General features: G+C 35.9%; 1 protein-coding gene across 2 annotated transcripts; it reads right to left on the reverse strand.

The window, feature by feature from the left end:
• Nucleotides 1-933: 933 nt before the first annotated feature.
• Nucleotides 934-17,000, reverse strand: LOC311590016 (arylacetamide deacetylase-like 2). 2 transcript variants are annotated; one of them, XM_084768784.1, is made up of 6 exons: nt 16,687-17,000; nt 15,682-15,883; nt 8,764-8,986; nt 7,205-7,274; nt 5,945-6,116; nt 934-2,431 (listed from the first exon to the last, which is right to left on the reverse strand). In XM_084768784.1, exons 2-6 carry the CDS (start codon nt 15,817-15,819, stop codon nt 1,829-1,831), a joined length of 1,206 nt encoding a protein of 401 aa, XP_084624910.1. In that variant the 5' UTR covers nt 15,820-15,883; nt 16,687-17,000; the 3' UTR covers nt 934-1,828. The 2 variants fall into 2 exon arrangements, with proteins under 2 accessions (XP_084624910.1, XP_084624911.1); XM_084768785.1 differs by lacking the exon at nt 15,682-15,883.
• Nucleotides 17,001-18,710: the final 1,710 nt, after the last annotated feature.

Consider the following 18,710-nt stretch of genomic DNA (forward strand, 5'->3'; position numbering starts at 1 on the left):
AAAAAGTCTTATGATAACTTCTTCCACAATGTTCTATAGTTATCAAAAATTACTACGTAACTTGATATTTTGTTAGTGGCAATTTTAAAACTGTGTGTCTAAGTTTATACTCTTTGTAAGCCCTAGCCATAGTTGGGTCACCAAAATGTTAGTGTTACTATTAAAAATGTTTGTTGAAGTTTCTCTCATAACCCAACTAGCACCTGCATAATTGTTTAATAAGCTTTATAGCACAACAACTGAGAAACAGATATCTATATTAAACCTCTAAGCTAATCTGGCTTCCTTCCAGTATAAATCTCCCAGATACTTGCACTTTATGGCTTTCTCTTTGCAGCTGTTCTCCCCTCGTATCTTATTAATCTCTGCCCATGGCTGAATCCCTACTTCCCTTCTCTCTCTCCTCTTTCCATGGATGTCATGAAGTCTAGCCATGTTCTCTTGCCTACTCAGTAAATGGCTGTTAAGCTGCTTTATTGACATATCTTGGGACTATTGGGAAGCTAAATTTAGACAGGAGATTATCAGAAATGGGATAAAAACAAGATATAGAAGGAACAGAAACCAGCATTTGAATCTTTACACAGTATACATTAACATTATGCCTATAATATATAAAAATATTTCATGTATCAAAATAAAGTACATGAGAAAAACTTTGTCAGTTCTGGTTTAAGCCAGTTTGATTAATGATCCCTATCTTTCATAAATAAAAAGACAGAAACAAAACCAAAAAGTGTCCTGTAGATGTTTTATATTCATACTAATCATTGGGTCAGATGACACAAAGAAGTATATTAACCAAGCTTTTCTGGCTTACCAATAATAATTTAATGTTTAAACCTCATATGATAAGGTCACAGAGACCAGTAATCTGATTGCTGTTAAGAAGAAAAAATGCTCACACTTCATGAAAAAAATTAATGCAATTAATGAAGATAAGGAATGTTTTATTGAGTGAATTCATCAGACATACATAATTTTCTAGTTTGCTCAGCTTTAAGCAAAGGCACAAAACATGTGAACCATATGAAAACAGCAGCAGTACCGAGACACCAGACAAAGATTTTAGTGCTTCCCCGAGGAAATGCAGTTATTGGTACTGACAGAGGTGTGGATCCTATTACAACAGGGGCATGTAAGCCTGGATATCATCAATTCAGACACTTTCTTAGGTTAGCTATGAAGCTTCTATGTAGGCTAATAAATCCCTTCAAAATATAAAAGTAATACTACAAATAAATATGACCCCCATTTGGATAGCTATCATTTTGGATTAAGAATCATTTCTTAAGAGAGAATGAAGTTTTAGCTTTTTTGGAATTAAAATAAAGTAGGATTGCATAATTTTCAGCTTCCATTTCCTCTTCAAACCTGAAATCAATCCATATACTTTTCTTTATTCCCTATTAATGTGTATATATATACATGTATGTAAACATGTATATATGTATGTAAATGTGTATATACACACACATATATTTGTGATTTAGTGCTACTTACATGTATATGTTTCCAAGACTGATCACTTTTTATCAGATAGACAATTAGTAGGTCCAAACCTGGCTTGATCTTTCTAAAGTTTAGCTAAGGTTCAAATACTTAAGCTTTGAAACTATTTATAGTGAAGATGTTAACATTGGTCTCCAATACACAGAAAACTTTAGTACTAAACAATATATAAACTTCATATAAAGTGAATAAAACCAAAAAGTAATCTAATTTACATTGAGGAAATTAGATTTCTGTATGGACATCATGCAATTAAAAGCCTCGGTAGAAATTACATTGCTAACAGAGTGACTGCCTAGCTACATATACCATTGATTTATAGATTTTCTTCTAACCAACTTATATACTTATCTCTTATTCTCAAACCTAGTTGTAAATGAAGTGGTGATGTGGCAAATGATATGGCTCCATGGAATCCATCTTCTATGTGGTCATGAGTGACTGGAACTCCAGCATTTCTGAGTCGTGTGACATAAATAAGTCCATCATCTCTTAGGATGTCATGTTCACATGTGAGGATGTAAGTTAGTGGCAACCTCTGTAACTGAGAGTCATTGACTAATAAAGGTGATACTTTATTATCCAAAAGTGCTGGATGAGAAGCATTTATGTGTCCAAGAACTGGTTCAGTGTAAACATGGTTCTTTTTGTATTTCTCTGGAAGAAAGTCACTCCAGTTAACAAACTTGAACAGATGTCTTGATTCTTGAGGCACATGATTATTTCTCAGTATTGTCTCAGGCAATTCTTTATTGTCTGTTAAATATAGACATGTAAACTTCACTGCTATCCTCCTTGACAGAAAGGGGCCATGTTCATATATTTGGTAAGATGGTGTCAAGATATCAATTGTCTGTAGCATAGGGTATAGCAAGGTTTGTGCCTTAATCTTGTCCTTGTATTGTGGGTCATCCTGTAGCTATAAATAAAAGACACAATGAGAGCTAATTATTAAATAGCTTTTAAACAAAAGAATTGGTAGTTTTGTTTTAGTTACCTGAGGTAAATAAATGTACAAAACTAAAACAGTGTCTAATGATGACTCTGATAACAATTACTCGTTGTTTGAAACATTCCATCTTCTTCAGTGAGAAAATGGTGCACACTCTCATGTTACTCACATTTACTCACACATGTCAACCAAAGGGGACCATGATCTGAAGAGTCTTACTGAAGATGACAGAAAGACTATGCTTAAAGATTTGTTTAGTTTTTGGTGAAAAGTTATTTTTATTTATGTAGAACATTCTGCCCACCTGTATCAGCCTCCCAAGTGATCTGGACATAGGCATGTGTTGTGACCAGCTTGCTTACAACAGTTTTTGACATATAGTAATCTAAAGGAGCAGCAACAATGAAAATAATGAAACAGCATGTCAGAAACCCACTCAACTGGACAAAACCACTTGATATTACATGTTGAAAACAATACTATTACCTGTCTTACCTTACCATGTTATTAGTATTATAGCAGGAAAGAAAAGACAAAGAATAATTTATGGAAATCAGAACAGCAGAAGAAAGTCATAGACCATTTTGTGTGTTATAAGTCTTCACTGAAAGTGGAAAGTGTCCTGAGTTTGTAGCTCTGAGAAGACTCTTTGCTTTCATTTTCTAGCCTTGCTTTCTTCAGGAGAGTCTACAGTGGGCACTGAAGAGCCCTAACGTAGGCAGCACATGTGCTTCTACAGCAGTGCTATACCCACACATGGCTGTACCTGCAGCCCTCCACAGGAAAGTTTGGGATCTGTTGAGGTCAAGGGCAGGCCCTCATCAGAGAAGTTGATTTATATAGATTGAGAGGATTAGTTGAAATCTCAACACCAGATTAGAAGAAAAAATATCTGACCAAGTCCAAAATACTGACAAAATAGGTACAAATCTGGCAAGTTCATAGGAAAAACAAAGAAAGAATAATTTCCTAAGAAAATCTTTTCAGGCTCTTGATCCTTCCCAGGGGCTGTAACTGTAATTTTCCAATTAAATGCAGTGTCTCAGAGAGTTTAGAGAGTGAGTAGCAGTGAGCACAACAGCGAAACTGAGGCCAAGGTAAGTAATAGCTTTTCCATGTACAAGCAGACACCGTTCCCAATTTAGTTAACCCCTGCTGGTTGGACTAGAGGGATAGGAAGATTGTACTTCAGTTTACGCTTTTCATGGTTCATTGAGATATTGAAGACGACACTTAGGAAGCAAGGGAAATGTGAGCCTGGGGAGATGGCTCAGTTGGTAAATCCTTGCCAGAATAAGCCTAAGGATTGGAACCTGAAGTCAGACCTGGGCATAGTGGGAGCCTGGCCTCCAGTGCTAAGGGAGAGAGAGGACCATATCCCAAGCTTACTGGCCTTTTAATCTAACAGATGATTCTTGTGAGTTCTCGGATAAATGAAAGCACTTGTATTTTAAAAAATATAATTTTCAAGGGCAAACTAGTTTACCTAGCAAGTCCCAGGGCAACAAATGTTACATATTGAGACTGTATATGAGAAAGAAAGGAAAAAAAGATGGAAAGAAAATGAGGGAATGGCTAACTTTGACATGATTAAACACACATATGTACATGCAAGGGCAGACACACTGTGGATACAGTCTCTACTTCACACAAGAGTCTTCCAATACACCGTCCTGAAGCAGCACACAAACTATCTTACATTTTAAAAAAGTGTGATACCTGTTGTCCATATCCAGTTTCTTAAGAGGGAAAAGACTGAAGAACAGACCAGCTGTTGTCTAAAGGAATAAACTTGAGATCCTGTTATCTGTTAGTTTAAGTTCTAGCTTCATAGCATCTATGTGCTAAGGCTTGGGTTCCTGGTCTCTGAAATGGGGATTATATCAGTAAATATAATGTAAAGATTTTGTTTTTAATTTAAAATTATGTTTGGGAGGTGTTTCATATAAGAGTACTGTACTTAAATCATTTGCACACCTTCTCCCTTACAGCTCCTCTTGTGTCTCCCCCCATCACTGCCTCACAATTCATGGCCTCTTCTCCTTTAATTGTAAGACATTTTAGTTTGAGAAGAGAAATGATCAGCTTAACCTCCCCTATGGGACCAATGTTTGACTGAATGGCTGGGCTACGGAGAGCACCTAATTCTTGGCACGCACCCTGAGTGGCCCGGAGAGGCTATTGATGAATGTGAAACTAAAGTGGAAGTAGAAGCCAAGGACTGAAGGAGCTTTAGAAGGAGCTTGAGTCTTGGCACCAATGGCAGGGTCAGTGTCCCTGAAGAGAGCACAGGAAAGGCTCTCTTGGTGACTGCTAAGACCAGTTACAGTGGAGACCACAACATTTTGGAGATGTCAGTAACATGCGGTTACCAAGAAGAACAGCAACAGCTATGGAGTTAAGCCAGACTGAGAACACGAGTCATGCTGCATGGTCAGTGACAAGCTCATTGGATTCTACATAGTGACTCTTCAGTGTCATGACATCAACTTTTACTATGCTGAATGTTTGTTTTGTTTGCTCTGATTGTGACTGTGCCCTGATTCCAGGAGGAACAAGTCACTGGGCACCGTTCTTTCATGGGCCCTCTTCATGACTCTTGTGTGTCCTGGAGAAATGTAAGCAACCCTCCTGCTCCATTGAGAGATAAACTTCACCCACTGCCATGGCTTTTTTGGGCATGATATATTGTGCCTTGTCAAACCGTAAGCCCTAATAGCTCATTTCTTCTGTAGTTCCTTCTTGTCAGGTTTTCTATTCAGAGAGACAAGAAAGTAATTAATACAAATCAAGTACAGTCATACCAACATCACAATAGATTTTACAGTTTATCTCAGAAAAACATATTATAAACAGTAAAACATATTAAAGATACTTGTTTGCAGTCATTGCTGTATTTTCCTAATTAGTATGATAAGGTAGGCTGTATGGTGTAGTTCTAGTCCAAGTACTTGGGGGTGTGGTGTGGGGTCATTGCAAGTTGAGGGCATAGCCACATTACTGAGCAAGTTCAAGTTCAGTCTAGGGTGCTTAACTTGAGATGAGAAAAGTTTAAAGGAGGTAATTATATAGATCCATGGTAGATCATTTTTTTTTTAGCAGTTCCACAGCTTTGGATTCAATGTCAGTACACACACACACACACACACACACACGCACACACGCACGCGCGCACGCACACACACACACACACACACACACACACACACACACAGAGAGAGAGAGAGAGAGAGAGACAGACATGCAGACAGACAGACAGACAGACAGACAGACCAAGATATTATGAAATCCTTATATAACATTACTTAATTAAAGCCACAACTAAAAGCCAAGGCATGCAAAAAGAATAAACATTCCTGGTTATTTTATATTTTACATATTATAGTACAAACATCATTCAAATACAAGAACAAAAATATTTTTTTGTCTTAGTACTAAACTTAGTTCTGGTTTCAAAAATATGTGACACATACAACATACCAGTTGAGTCGCTGTTGCTGCAAAGGCACCCCCAGAACTGTCTCCTGAAATACAGATGCGATTGGGATCCACTCCATATTTTGCAAGAACTTTATCCTGGAGAAAGAACTTGATTGCAGAAATGCAGTCTTCCAGGGCAGCTGGGTATGGATACTGAGGAGCAAGTCTATAGCTTTAGAGGTAAATCAAGGGGGAAAAAACAACATGGAACTCATGATTAAGCTTGTGCATTCAATTATTTCTCAGTTTTCTGAGCGTGCGCAAGTGCGCACACACACACACACACACACACACACACACACACACACACACACACACTGCATTGAACCTTTATTACCATCAACTAAACCCCGGCTTACTAATAACTTCCATTTTAAAACAACAAGTAGATTCCTGTTTAGAGGGTTTGAGGGAATGGTTCTACAGGAAGAAGAATCATAAAGGATGTGTCTTCACTTTCATAAAGTCTGTAAGCTTCACCAGGCTCTCAACAGAAATGGTGACTCATAAGCAATTCATGATCATTGATTAGATAATTCATTCAAAATCAGAAAATCTGAGAGCCAAGTGATGGTAGTTGCTTTTAGTTAGAAATTTATTTAGATCAAAATTCCATAGAATTGTAGAATTTCATTTAACAAACATGAGGATTTGAAATTACAGGTTTTTTTTTTTAGCACAAATGTATAATCTTGTAAACCAACTTTTGTACTATGAAATTGGTAGGAAAACACTATTTTTCTCCAAGAAATACAGATTACACTCAGTAACTCACAAAGTAATAGGCATGCCTTCAAATTTCTGATATATTGTTAGACATTTGAACAAAATCATAAAATACTAAGAGTTATCTTTGGGGAGGTTCTTGAAATGTTTGAATGGTCCAAGAATTAGCTCTAACATTGCTGGACCCAAAAATAATTTTAACATACATTGCTTTTGCTATCATGTCAGATAATGCCTAACACTCCTCAGGTGTGATGGGTGTATCCTATAGGCATATTCCCTGGGCAGGCTGCATGTTCTCAGAGCTACCACTGCTTTATTGGTAAAGATGCTTACTCCGCTGCAGTGCACAGGTTTCTACCATGGCACAGATTAATGCAAAATTTGACTTTTATGAGGGCACATTAATATTATACTGCTAAAAGAAATTCATAAACCACAACTTCCCAGCAGTGCTCCAGCCACCTTTGACTGTAAGTCAAGCTAAGGCTAGAATGGCAAGGACCACAAAAATAAAGATTGGTTACTTCTTACTCTGGTGCCAGAACAACAGCATCGAGTTTGTTGGCTGTCTCTCGGTTCACGGAATCATAGGGCAGCATCTCTGAAACGAAAGAAATAAATGTAGAACCGAGCTGTAAACGCCAAGCAATGACAACCCATTTATGAAAATACGTCTATGAATTATAACATAAAATTGAATTGTGGTTGCTTGATGAAAACCTTGCCATCAACACTCTGTAACCACATATAAGCAAATTTCACCAGAGTAACAAGACCTCCCTTATCTCCTATCTACTAAATCACTCCTATGCTAGGCCAGAAGACAAAATCCATTGGGTCACAATGAAAGGAGCTTGTTGTGTTCTGGTGACCTGTTGGCTTCTCCTGGTTTCATTGTGTTGCTCACTTACTGTGACTGTAGTCTCAAAGCATGATGCACTGTTCTTTTCTGGGTCAGTTCCTTCAGGAAGTGGCATGGGGCTGAGCAGTGCAGGAAGAAACTACTCCAGGTAAGCTTATGCACACAGTGACTGCTGAGTAACGGTGAAGATCATAATCTCAAAGCTTTAGTACTAACAAACTATACGTTTTCTGGATTTGAATTTTTTTCAAGAGAGGAATAAAGTGTATGCCTTGACTCCCTCAATGTAACTACTGTCAATCCATTAAGCTGGCTTTAAATCAGAACTCTAAAAGTAAGTTGAAGATAATATTATAGCCATCATTAAAATAGTCATAAATTCAGATAGTCACAATAATCAATCCTTAAAGATATATTAGATTTCTTGTGCTTTTTAAAGGAGACTTTAAATTACTAAATACACTTCTTGGTGTAATTTTAGAAAATAAGCTTTTTCCCTTGTGTAAGGCTTAGACATTTAAATAAAGCCATTCATATTTAATACCTTTACAAATGAACTTCAAGTTACTTTTCTGAACATAAGTAGAATTTTTAGTTGTACTTAAAATATATTAATATATTTTCATCTGTGTATTTTTTATAGAAATTAACTCTGGATTAAATGTGGTGATAATACAAAGGTGGGAACAGAAAAGGTAAATTTATTATGATTAAAATCTTTTCTTTTCATTTTCTGACTCTGATCAATGAAAGGGTTTATTTTTAAATTTTATTAATTTCCACACATTTCTGGTTTTACATAGGTTTGTTTATTTTTAGTTTGTTCACTTTACATCCTGATGGTAGCCTGCTCTCTTGTATCCTCCCAGCCCTACCCTGCCTCCCTCTTTCCTCCCTCCTGACTCCCCTAGTCCTCAGAAAGGGAGAGCTCTCCTCCCCTACCCCCTGACCCCCTTATATCAATTCTCATCAAGACTGCCTGCATCCTCTTCCTCTGTGGGTGACAAGGCTGACAATAACAAAAGTTATCAGTAAAATCAATTCGCTTAAAAAGCATAAAATGACATTTATTAGAGAAGAGACAAATATAATGACTACTATCAAATGTTCAAGGCAAAAGTGAAATCATTGCAGGAGAAAGTGTAACAAGGTCAAGAGAAAGCATACAATTTCATTTTATATAATAAATGTCACCTAATTAAAACATACATTAACCAGTTACACTTACTGAAGCTTCCCAAGATAAAGGCACCACCATGGATATAGATTACAGCTCGTCTCTGTCTTTCAGATTTCGTTTTTGGCAAATACAGGCGAACAGGAATGTTACTGAAGTCTGTGTCAATCACTGTCATGTTTTCATCTGAAAATGGCTTTGTATCTTGAAGTGTCATTAATATGAAGAAAAGATCTTCAAATTTCATAAAACCCATACTTTCAAATAATGAGGCCTATCAAAACAACATTGGAATGTTATTATGAATAGTTTTATTTTAGTAACACATAAAGATGAAATGGGAAAAAAAAGAGTTGGAGGTAGGAGAATATTGTAGGGTGTACAGCAACCCCTTTACCACAGGTTGAATGGGCATCTCAGAAGATGGGGAAGAAAGATATAAAACACATAAGTGGGAAAGACTGCTGAAAAATAGTGTCTTCCAGACATGGCAAGGCATTTGCACCCTTGAACTCACAGATGCTCTGGTTATCTGTATGAGAGTCCCTAACCCCAACTCAGGAGCTATTGGCATTTCATGGCTACTGGGGATTGGATAATCATGGACCTCCAATATATGGTCTTTGGTAGGTTTCCTTGGCTCCAGAAATGGCTCTACATCAATCCACATAAAGGCAACACTTATTTACTCAGTGAATTATAAAATTATTTTCTAAAAAGACATGATGTTGAGAAAGGCATGAAATAAGAAGGGTTGGGAGAAATTGTAGGATAGATTAGAATAAATATGCTATATGTCACAAATACATTTTTCTTTATATTTTCAAAGCAATAAAAATACCATTAGTCAAATGCAAAGGCTAATAAAATCGAAAAATATATGTGCCAAGTAACTCAAAGTATTATCATCCTTTCTTTAGAAAAAATATGAAAGTATTCTTAGACTTTTAAAAATGAGACTTATTATCTGACCTAAAACATGTACAAGTATTATGCTATACAAATTTCAATAGCTTCATCTGCATGTGACATTTATAAGACTGGAGCAAACATCATTTCATGGAGGATGAGGGGGCTGTTCATGAAGTCACTCCCTAACTTCCGAAAATAGTGACAGTTAATGGCTGTTGGGTGTGTGTGTGTCATTTTCTTCAGTGGTATAGTTACCCTTGCTCTGGTTCATAATCTTCCCACATGTTAAGGCAAGAAACTAGGTAAACTAATTGGGTTTCATAAAGAGAGAGGACATAAAAGTAGAATGAAAAATTTAGGACAGTTTCAGCAGAAGAGAGGGGAATTCATCACATGTAGGTGAGAAACTGTCAGGCAATAAAAAATTGTTATAATTGGAAAAAAAATCTCAAGCATGCATATTTGGAAACAGAAGTAAACTTATTTGATTTCACAAAATTTTGGCACTGTACTTTTCACTGGGCTTGGTTCTTCTTAGCTGTTAGTTTTATTTAAAAATATGATCTGGAACTAGCAGTTTATGCTTCTTTTCTTTGTATGTATGTCCCCAAAATTTTGTTTATTAGATTCAGTTTCAATTTTGAAGTATGTACCATGTCTATGGAAGCCGGAGAATACATTTAGATGTTGGTTCTCAGTTTCCCCATTGTTTGGGTTGCATATGCTAGTCCATCTAGCATGAACCTCAGCAGTTCTCTTCTCTCATCTTCCCATGCCACTGGGGGGTCACGCATGAGCACCACTCCATTTAGTTATGTGGATATATGACATCCAAGCTCATGTTCTTGGGCATATGCAGCAAGTGCTTTACCCACCAAGTCTTCTTCCTAGCTTTCAATTCATTTCAATATCGAATTATAATTATTTAGTTACTACATTACTAATAGTGCGAGTTTCTATTTTTTAAAACATTTTTATTTTTACATATCCATTTTATGTTATTACACACATATAAAATAAACTACTTACAGCAAGAAGAAACATGACGCAGTCAGGAATTATGTAAATGTTACATTCTTAGTGTTTTTTGGCTCTTTGTATTTGAAAGTCTTGAAAACATCTGTTCTACCTTGGTGCATCCAAAATTCTGAATATAAATCAATCTCCATCACATCTTGTCGTTATCAACTTAAAACATCTATGTAGACCTAAAAACATCTTAACCCCTAAACAACGAAGCTTCACTGTAAAACTAGGCTAACTGGTCTTCAACTCCATCTGAGACTTGAGAAGGAATAAACTTGAGTATGCAGGGAGTCCAGGTAAGTAGCTTTCCAAAGCTACAAAGAAGTTTCTTTTCTTTTCCTTAAAGCAATCTCTTTTTATTTCTATAGGTGGGAAAAGTCTCTCTTTAGTATTTTATCTATTTTCCTAACATGTATCCTCTAGTTCAACTAAAGCAACTAGATTCTTTCTGTTAATAGAAAATTTCAGGAACATGTATAAATGTAATTATCTCTGGATAGAAGTGTAGCTCATTTTTGTTTGATAAGCATAATGTCTATAAATATCTGTTTGCTGGTAAGAGTGTTTTAATTCAATTTAGACGGCCACTATCTCTATAAGTATTCTATTGGCCACCAATTGATAAGGCATTGCAAATTTATTAGTTAAGTCAGGTGCAATCTCAATTTAGCTCTAACATGTTTGGAGATTTTATATTGAACACAGTATAAAATAATAATGAGAATAGTTAGATATAATCTCTAAATCCTCTTATAAAGTGGTTATCATTCATTTTGAAAAGTCTTATCCACCAATCTTCTTGAATATATGTAACAAATATAAACACATTGTTTTGTCTCGTCTATTCATAACCTGATTCTTAAAACAATGAAAAATACTCTATATTCTTATTAGAATTTTTAAAGAGCCCATGTGTCAGTTACCTTTCTATTGGTGTGATAAACACCAGGCAACTTACAAAAGAAAGTACTTAATTTGGCTTAGGGTTTGAGAGGGTTAGAGTCCATGACAGCAGAGGAAAGAAACATCAGCAAGCTTAGATACTGATCCCAAACCACAAGGCAGAGAGAAAGCACTGGGAATAACAAAAGTCTTTTGTAACATGAAAACTGGTGCCCAGTGGCATACTTCCTCCAAATGTTTCACAAGCCTTTCCACCAAGTGGGGCTCAAGTATTCAAATATATGATATGAAAAAAAAAACCAAATATATGATATGAGCCTATGGGTGCACACTTATTCAAACCACCTCACCACAGTACCCAGAATACCCATGATACAAACCATAATTACCTGACCAAGAAAGAAAAAAAAAAAGTAAGAAAAAAGCAAATGAGACTATCTCACTGAGGGAAACAAAATCAAAGATGCAAAATGAGATCATTTCGATCTAAAGTCAAAGATTTTAAAACAATTACTATGATTATGTTCCATAACGTAAAGATGAATCTTCTGGGAACAAATTAAATAACAGACATCCTTAAGGAAGGAGGTATACTAAGAATGAGTCAGTGAAAAAGTTATAATAGGACTAGGAAATTATTTATCCAAAATACAATGTTTATTAGTAGATCTTAATAATAAAATGGAGATAATGAAGAAAGATTCATTGAACTTGAAAATACATCAAAAGAAAACATATAATCTGAAATAAAACCTGTAATTGAAACTAAAAGAAGGAAATCTAAGATTCATGGGACATTTAATGATTTGTATTTATCTAGTTGGAAAAAGAGATGTAATGTTAGAGCAGAAAAGATATATTTGATGAGTTAGTAGCTGAAAATTCCCAAGATTTTAAATGAGATCTATTTACATATATAGTAACTATATCAACACTTAGAAAAGATAGCTACAGACCAAAGGGTGATTCAGCAGATAAAAATGCTTGACACTAAGGTTGATGATGACCTAAATTCTTTACCTAAGACTCACATAGTGAAAAGAAAGGACTAATTCCAAAGTTCTCTTTAGATTCCTAAGCACGTGCTATGGCATGCCCCTACACCTGTGATTGCAAATGCACACATTTAATAAATTCATTTATTAAATATCTTAAACTTTAAATAAAAATATACTCATAAAAATCACAATGAAGGTCCTTAGCAAGATTTTTATTTTAAGTTAGAGTATAAGAGCACAAAACACAGTATGTTTGAGAAGGAATGCAAATGGTTCTGGTTTTCTCCCTAGAACATGTACACACCAGAGGATAGTTCAGTTTATGCTGATAGAAAAGACCCCAAAACATATTTTGAGGCATGAAGAAAATATGGCTTTTAAAAGGGACACCGGAGAAAAACACATTAGCAAAACTGAAAAGCCTATGAGCATTTATCTTTTGCAGATTTGTTCTTGGTGGAAATAGTGAAAGGAGTTCATCAGAGCAAAAAGACAGACACCATAGTCACTCTTATTGAAAAAAACAACAACAAAGAACAAATGAGACCAGTGTGTTCTTCAAAAACCAGTTGAACTACTCATAACATTGAAAATAAAAAGTATTATCATTGAAGAGAAATCAAGTTACATTTTATTGAACACCCAGATCTTTCATAGAAAATATGAAATATAAAAGTATTTTCAAGGGTAAAATGATATCTCATGGAAAGAGAATCACCATTAAATCCATGCCATGTATAAAATATAAAGAAGAGATTTGCAATCCTTAGTGTACAGCCAAAGTTGTGCGTTGGGGAGTCAACTTAACTAAGCTTAATCAACCAAAGGAAGTCACAACAGTGAGTCTCAACTCAAAAAGAAATATAAAATAAAAATGGAAGAAATTCTTCTTGAAAATAACCTCATTTGCAATATAAAAATACTTTTTGACAAAAATGTATTTTATATGATGCAAAGAAAGGCAAGAAAAAGAGTGAGAAATAGAGCATTTAAATAGAAAATAAGAATAACATTATAGAATCATTGTAATCATAGCAAAGATGATGTCAAATATGAATAGACCAAATGTAAAATATACTTCTTTATAGTTCTTTTAAATGCTAAAGAACACAGTATATCTGTAATCTATAAGTGTTATCCATGAAATGTATTTAATTTGGAACTAAAAGACGTAATAAATTATTTAAAACACAAATAATATGTAAAATAGATTCATACTGGCTGTAAAAGTGTTAAACAACATGCTTATAAATTGAACTCTCAGTAGATTCCTGTCAATCAGTGGAATGATCATTTAAACAAGTGTCATAATTTGTTCATACACACACATATCCATGTGTAAGGAAAACAATGTACAGTTACATGTTTCATAATTCCATATTACATTTGATGATACAAGTCAAATCTCACAACTATATGCTTTCAGAATACATTTATATTGATAGTAGATAAGTATTAGGATACTTTGGAATCTAATGATACATGAACTACTCAAGGATGATGATATATCACTTTCTCTACAAAATGACACTTCTTCACCCTCGTTTTCTCTATTGTCCAGTCAACAAAGTGAGGCATAAAGAAACCCAAACCAGGACAATTTAGCTATCTTTGGACTCAAAAGAAAACATGTTAGCTATTTTAACAATCGGCTTAACTTTCATCTTTGTACACCATAGAATAACCTTAAGAAAGAGTCTCATTGAGGGACTGTCTAGATCATGTGTTATGGTGAGCATGTCTTTGGGAAATTGTATTGATTATATTGATTGATGCAGGAATATGGGACCTTAATGTAGGAGTCCCGGTTCCCTGACATTGGGCCCAGAAATCTCTGGAAATATAAGCATGCATGCTCGTGATTGCACATCAAGACCCCAGCCATGATTTTCCTGGAATAAAGGACTGTATTATTTGTTGTGAAATAAAATAAACACTCTCTCACCTAGGTTGCTTTTGCCAGGGTATACTACCACAGAAACTGCTATGAGAGTAGAACAGCTGTTCAGCATCCTTCTGATACTAAGGGGAGATACCTGTCTTTTGGCAGCATAATAGCCATGTCTGCCTCTTCTATAATATCATGCTGTGTCTTCTCCAAACATTTATTGTTCTTCCTTGTCTACTCTGTAAGCCTTCTTGTTGTCACAAGGCCACAAGGCTTCCAGACAGAAGCACATTTTGGTAGAAGAGAACATGGCTTTTCTTTAGCACTCTCATTATAAAAATCATAATCTCAGCTCCCTGGACCTAGAGACAGACAACAGTAGCAGTAGATGCCAAGATGTAGTTGCTGATCTATTTTGGTCTCTGAGACGTGTCAAGGAGAATGTGTCACACAGCACACTTTCTGCTCAAAAAAGAATAGTGCTTTGTTCATGAATACACAGTGTCACTTTCTAGTGGATTTCACAACACACTAACAGAAAAGCAGAGAGGACTGTAAGCTCTACTTTGTTCCACAAATAATTTTAAAATGATATGAAAACCAGGTATAAATGGCACAATAATTACATTTTTCTGACTATCAAAATATCAGCATGACACTTGTGTAAACTTGTAACAAAATTATCATAATATTAAGGTGATTATTAACACAGTTAATATCGATGAGTGTAAACCAAATTCTTTGGGTACAAGAATACAGTTTTGAGTACAGGAAGCTTAGGAACTACCTAAGAAGGGAAAAAGATACTAAAACAATGGAAAGTTAAATATGCACCATAATTTTATAATTGAATGATTTATATACATGAATTTAAGAAAATATATAAGCCTAGGTTTTTTGAAAAGCATCAAATATATTTAAGCATCTGAACAATTACTCAAGTATTCCTTTAGGAATATTAATTTTTTGGGGCTGTCAATTTTTAATTAACTTCAGAAATAGTGCCTTACAAGCAATCTGTGTCCTTCAATAGACAATAAAGCATATTAATGATTAACTAAAATGTTGAGTAAAGAAACTATATTATTACTTGGTGTATATAGAACTAAAGAAAAGCAAAGTCTTTCAAAATACAGACTAAAAGAGACTATATATATATATATATATATATATATACACATATATATGTATATATATTTATATATGTAACAAGGCTTCCCAAATTCCCAGGAAAAATATTACCGTAAATGATGATATTTTCATAGCAGCATCTATGACTCTCAGTTTCCAGCCTTCTTCAATGTTCTCGGGTATGGGTGTATAAATATAATAAGCAAAGAGGATACAAAAGAATCCAAAGCACAGAGTTTTGCTGCCCATGATAAGCCGCCTCCAAAGTTCTCTGTGCTGCTAGCCAAATGCCACCTCATATGTATATACGTTGCTAAAGAGTAGAACAAAGGTAGAAGGCATTTTTTTCCAGGTAAATGGCAATATAGCAGCACTCACTTAACACTAGGTTGCAAGTCAGGTAACTGTTGTAACTGGTTATGCAACTGTGTGAATTTGTGCAACAGAATGCGCCATAAAATATCTATTGGTAATTTGCTTCAAGAGCAAAAGCATTATGAGAGTTCTTTAATATCCATGAAACACATCTAAATGGGACTCTCATCACAGAACAAGAAAGATAAATCCAGTTTTTCTGGTGCTACTTTACCAAAAGTAGTGAAAGATGTTAAAAAAAAAATCTGGAGTAACAGTAGATCTATCTAAAGGTAACAACAGATTATTTTAAAAATAAAATTAGAGAGTAAAAACATGAGAGATATATTTCTACAGTTCAGCAATCTGATATATATATGATTCTCTTACACATATCAGAGAACAAATTAAAAAGAAGCAAGGATGGCAAGTCTCAAATGTCAAGTTTACAGAAAGGGATCACATAGCATGGAAAGCAAGCAGACTCCAAAAGTAGGACTGATCTTAGTCCAAAGACAGAAAGAAAGAAAAGTAATCCTGACATGGTGGGGCATTGCTGAAAGTCCAGCACACAGAAGTTCAAATGGAAGAATTATGATTTCAAAGTGAACCAACAAGACAGCCAGCAATGTCCTTACAGTTGTCCTTAATGCTGCCATAAGACCACTACCCAAAGTAAAAACAAAACAACTAGAGTGAGACAAAGAAAGGGAGATATAGGGACAGAGACAAATTATGTAGAAATACAGTAAACTCCCTTACCAGGATGCCTCAGTTCTACAGGAGTCAGAGTAACGTTTAGGGTCTGCCCCTAGTTACTCAGTTCCAGCAGTTGCTTTTTACTTCCTATCAGTCGTTGACTTCAAGTGCATCCTGGCAAAAGCAGAGTGATGTGTCACAGAGATTAAACTTTCTAAACCCAGGTTCAAACTTCAGAGTTCTGACGTCAGCTGGGATTGGTAGAGGGCATCAAACGTTCTGATGATTCCTTGCAGAAATGTTCATGCTGTTTCTGGTGAAGTTCATTTGGTAAGCACAGTGAAGTAGGCAGACAGCTCCTATCAGTACAAAGTGAAAAAGAGTTGGGAAGCCAGGTCAGGCCTGTTACTTCACCTCGAAATTGTCTGATTGCACTGGCTGTCCATGAAACCCTGAGGGGAAATCCACGATCTTCTGAATCTTGCGTCATAAATGACTGCAAAACCAGTTTAACGCGGACAACACTGACAAGTTTGGCTGCCAATTTAGGATGGATCCTGCTACTCTTGGTCCCTAGTTATAGTAACGTCTGTAGACTGAAGCTGATGAGAATTTTTCTAGGCAATTGTTTTCTTGGAGAAAGCACTCCCCCCACCCCCCGGGTTTTGAGAAAAATAGTAAAATCTCTAGTGATGTTGGCATTACTGTACTTGATGTGTATTAATTGCTTTCTTGTCTCTGACTAGGAGACCTGACAAGAAGCAGCTAAAAAAGTAATGAGTTATTATGGATTATGGCTTGACAATTTAAAATATGTCCTGGAAGAAAAGCCATGGCAGTTGCAGGAGCTTATCTCTGTAAGGAGCAGGGGTGGAGGGAGGATGTTTGCTTACATTTCTCCAGGACATAGAGCAAGAGTCATTAATAGAGACCATGAAGGAATGGTGCCCAGTGACTTGTTCCTCCTGCGTAGTCAGCCTGCTCACTTATATTATCCAGATTGACCTGTACAGGGTTGGAGCCTCCTAAAAAGGACTGGGTGCATCAGTTAGTTGTTTAAAAATACTGCATGGTCTCATCCATAGGCCAACCTTACAGAGCCATTTTCTCTGTTGTTCCCTCTTTTCAAATAAATCTTGCTTGTGCCATGTTTTCAAAACAAAATCAAACGAAACAAAAACCAGCCAGGACAATTGAATTCTTGACAACTTGACACAGAACCATATCTTATTAAACTTGTTAAGCCTTAATATCTTATATTAACATGATTATATCAATATTAAACACATTCCAACTTTAAAGGTACCACAATATGTACAAATTTTAAGATTTTGATGGTTCAGTCACTGTAAAATATTAAATCTCTCTAAAATTCCAAACTCCATTATTGCGGGCTCCTATGAAATAATAAATTAGTTAAATATTTTCGTATTCCGAGAAGGAAGAATCAGAGCACCGTCACAATCAGACCAAAGAAAATCAAAGTCCAGCACGGTAAAACTTGGTATCACACACCCATGAGTCACTAGGTAGGTTCCGGAGGGATTGCCACAGCCTATGTACAATGTTGCATAGTCTCAGGTGTTTTAAGTCGCTCCGGGGGGCTTGACATAGCCTATGTACAACCTTAAATAGTCTCAGGTGGTTTAAGTCCATAGCTGTTTCTGTTCTTGGTAACCACATGTTACTGACATCTCCAAAGTGTTGTGGTTTCCACTGTAACTGGTCTGAACAGTCACCAAGAGAGCCTTTCCTGTGCTGTCTTCAGGGACTCTGACACTGCCACATGGTCTCAAGACTCAACCTCCTTCTAAAGCCCCTTCAGTCCTTGGGCTTCTACTTCCACTGAGATTTCAAATTCATTAATAGCCTCTCCAGAACTCTCAGGCTGCATGCCAAGCATTAGGTGCTCCCCATAACCCTGCCATTTCTTCAGAACTCAATAGCACAGTGGAAATGATATATTACCAAGTTCAACTGCCAGCACAAGGTACAACCTTGGCCCCAATTGGACCACAACCTCTATGTGCTGTTCCTGAGGAACCAATTCACAGAAGATTCAACTCAATAATTCCAATCTCCTCTTA

This window comes from Acomys minous (assembly GCF_964271855.1).
Source record: "Acomys minous genome assembly, chromosome: 19".
Classification (NCBI taxonomy): domain Eukaryota; kingdom Metazoa; phylum Chordata; class Mammalia; order Rodentia; family Muridae; genus Acomys; species Acomys minous.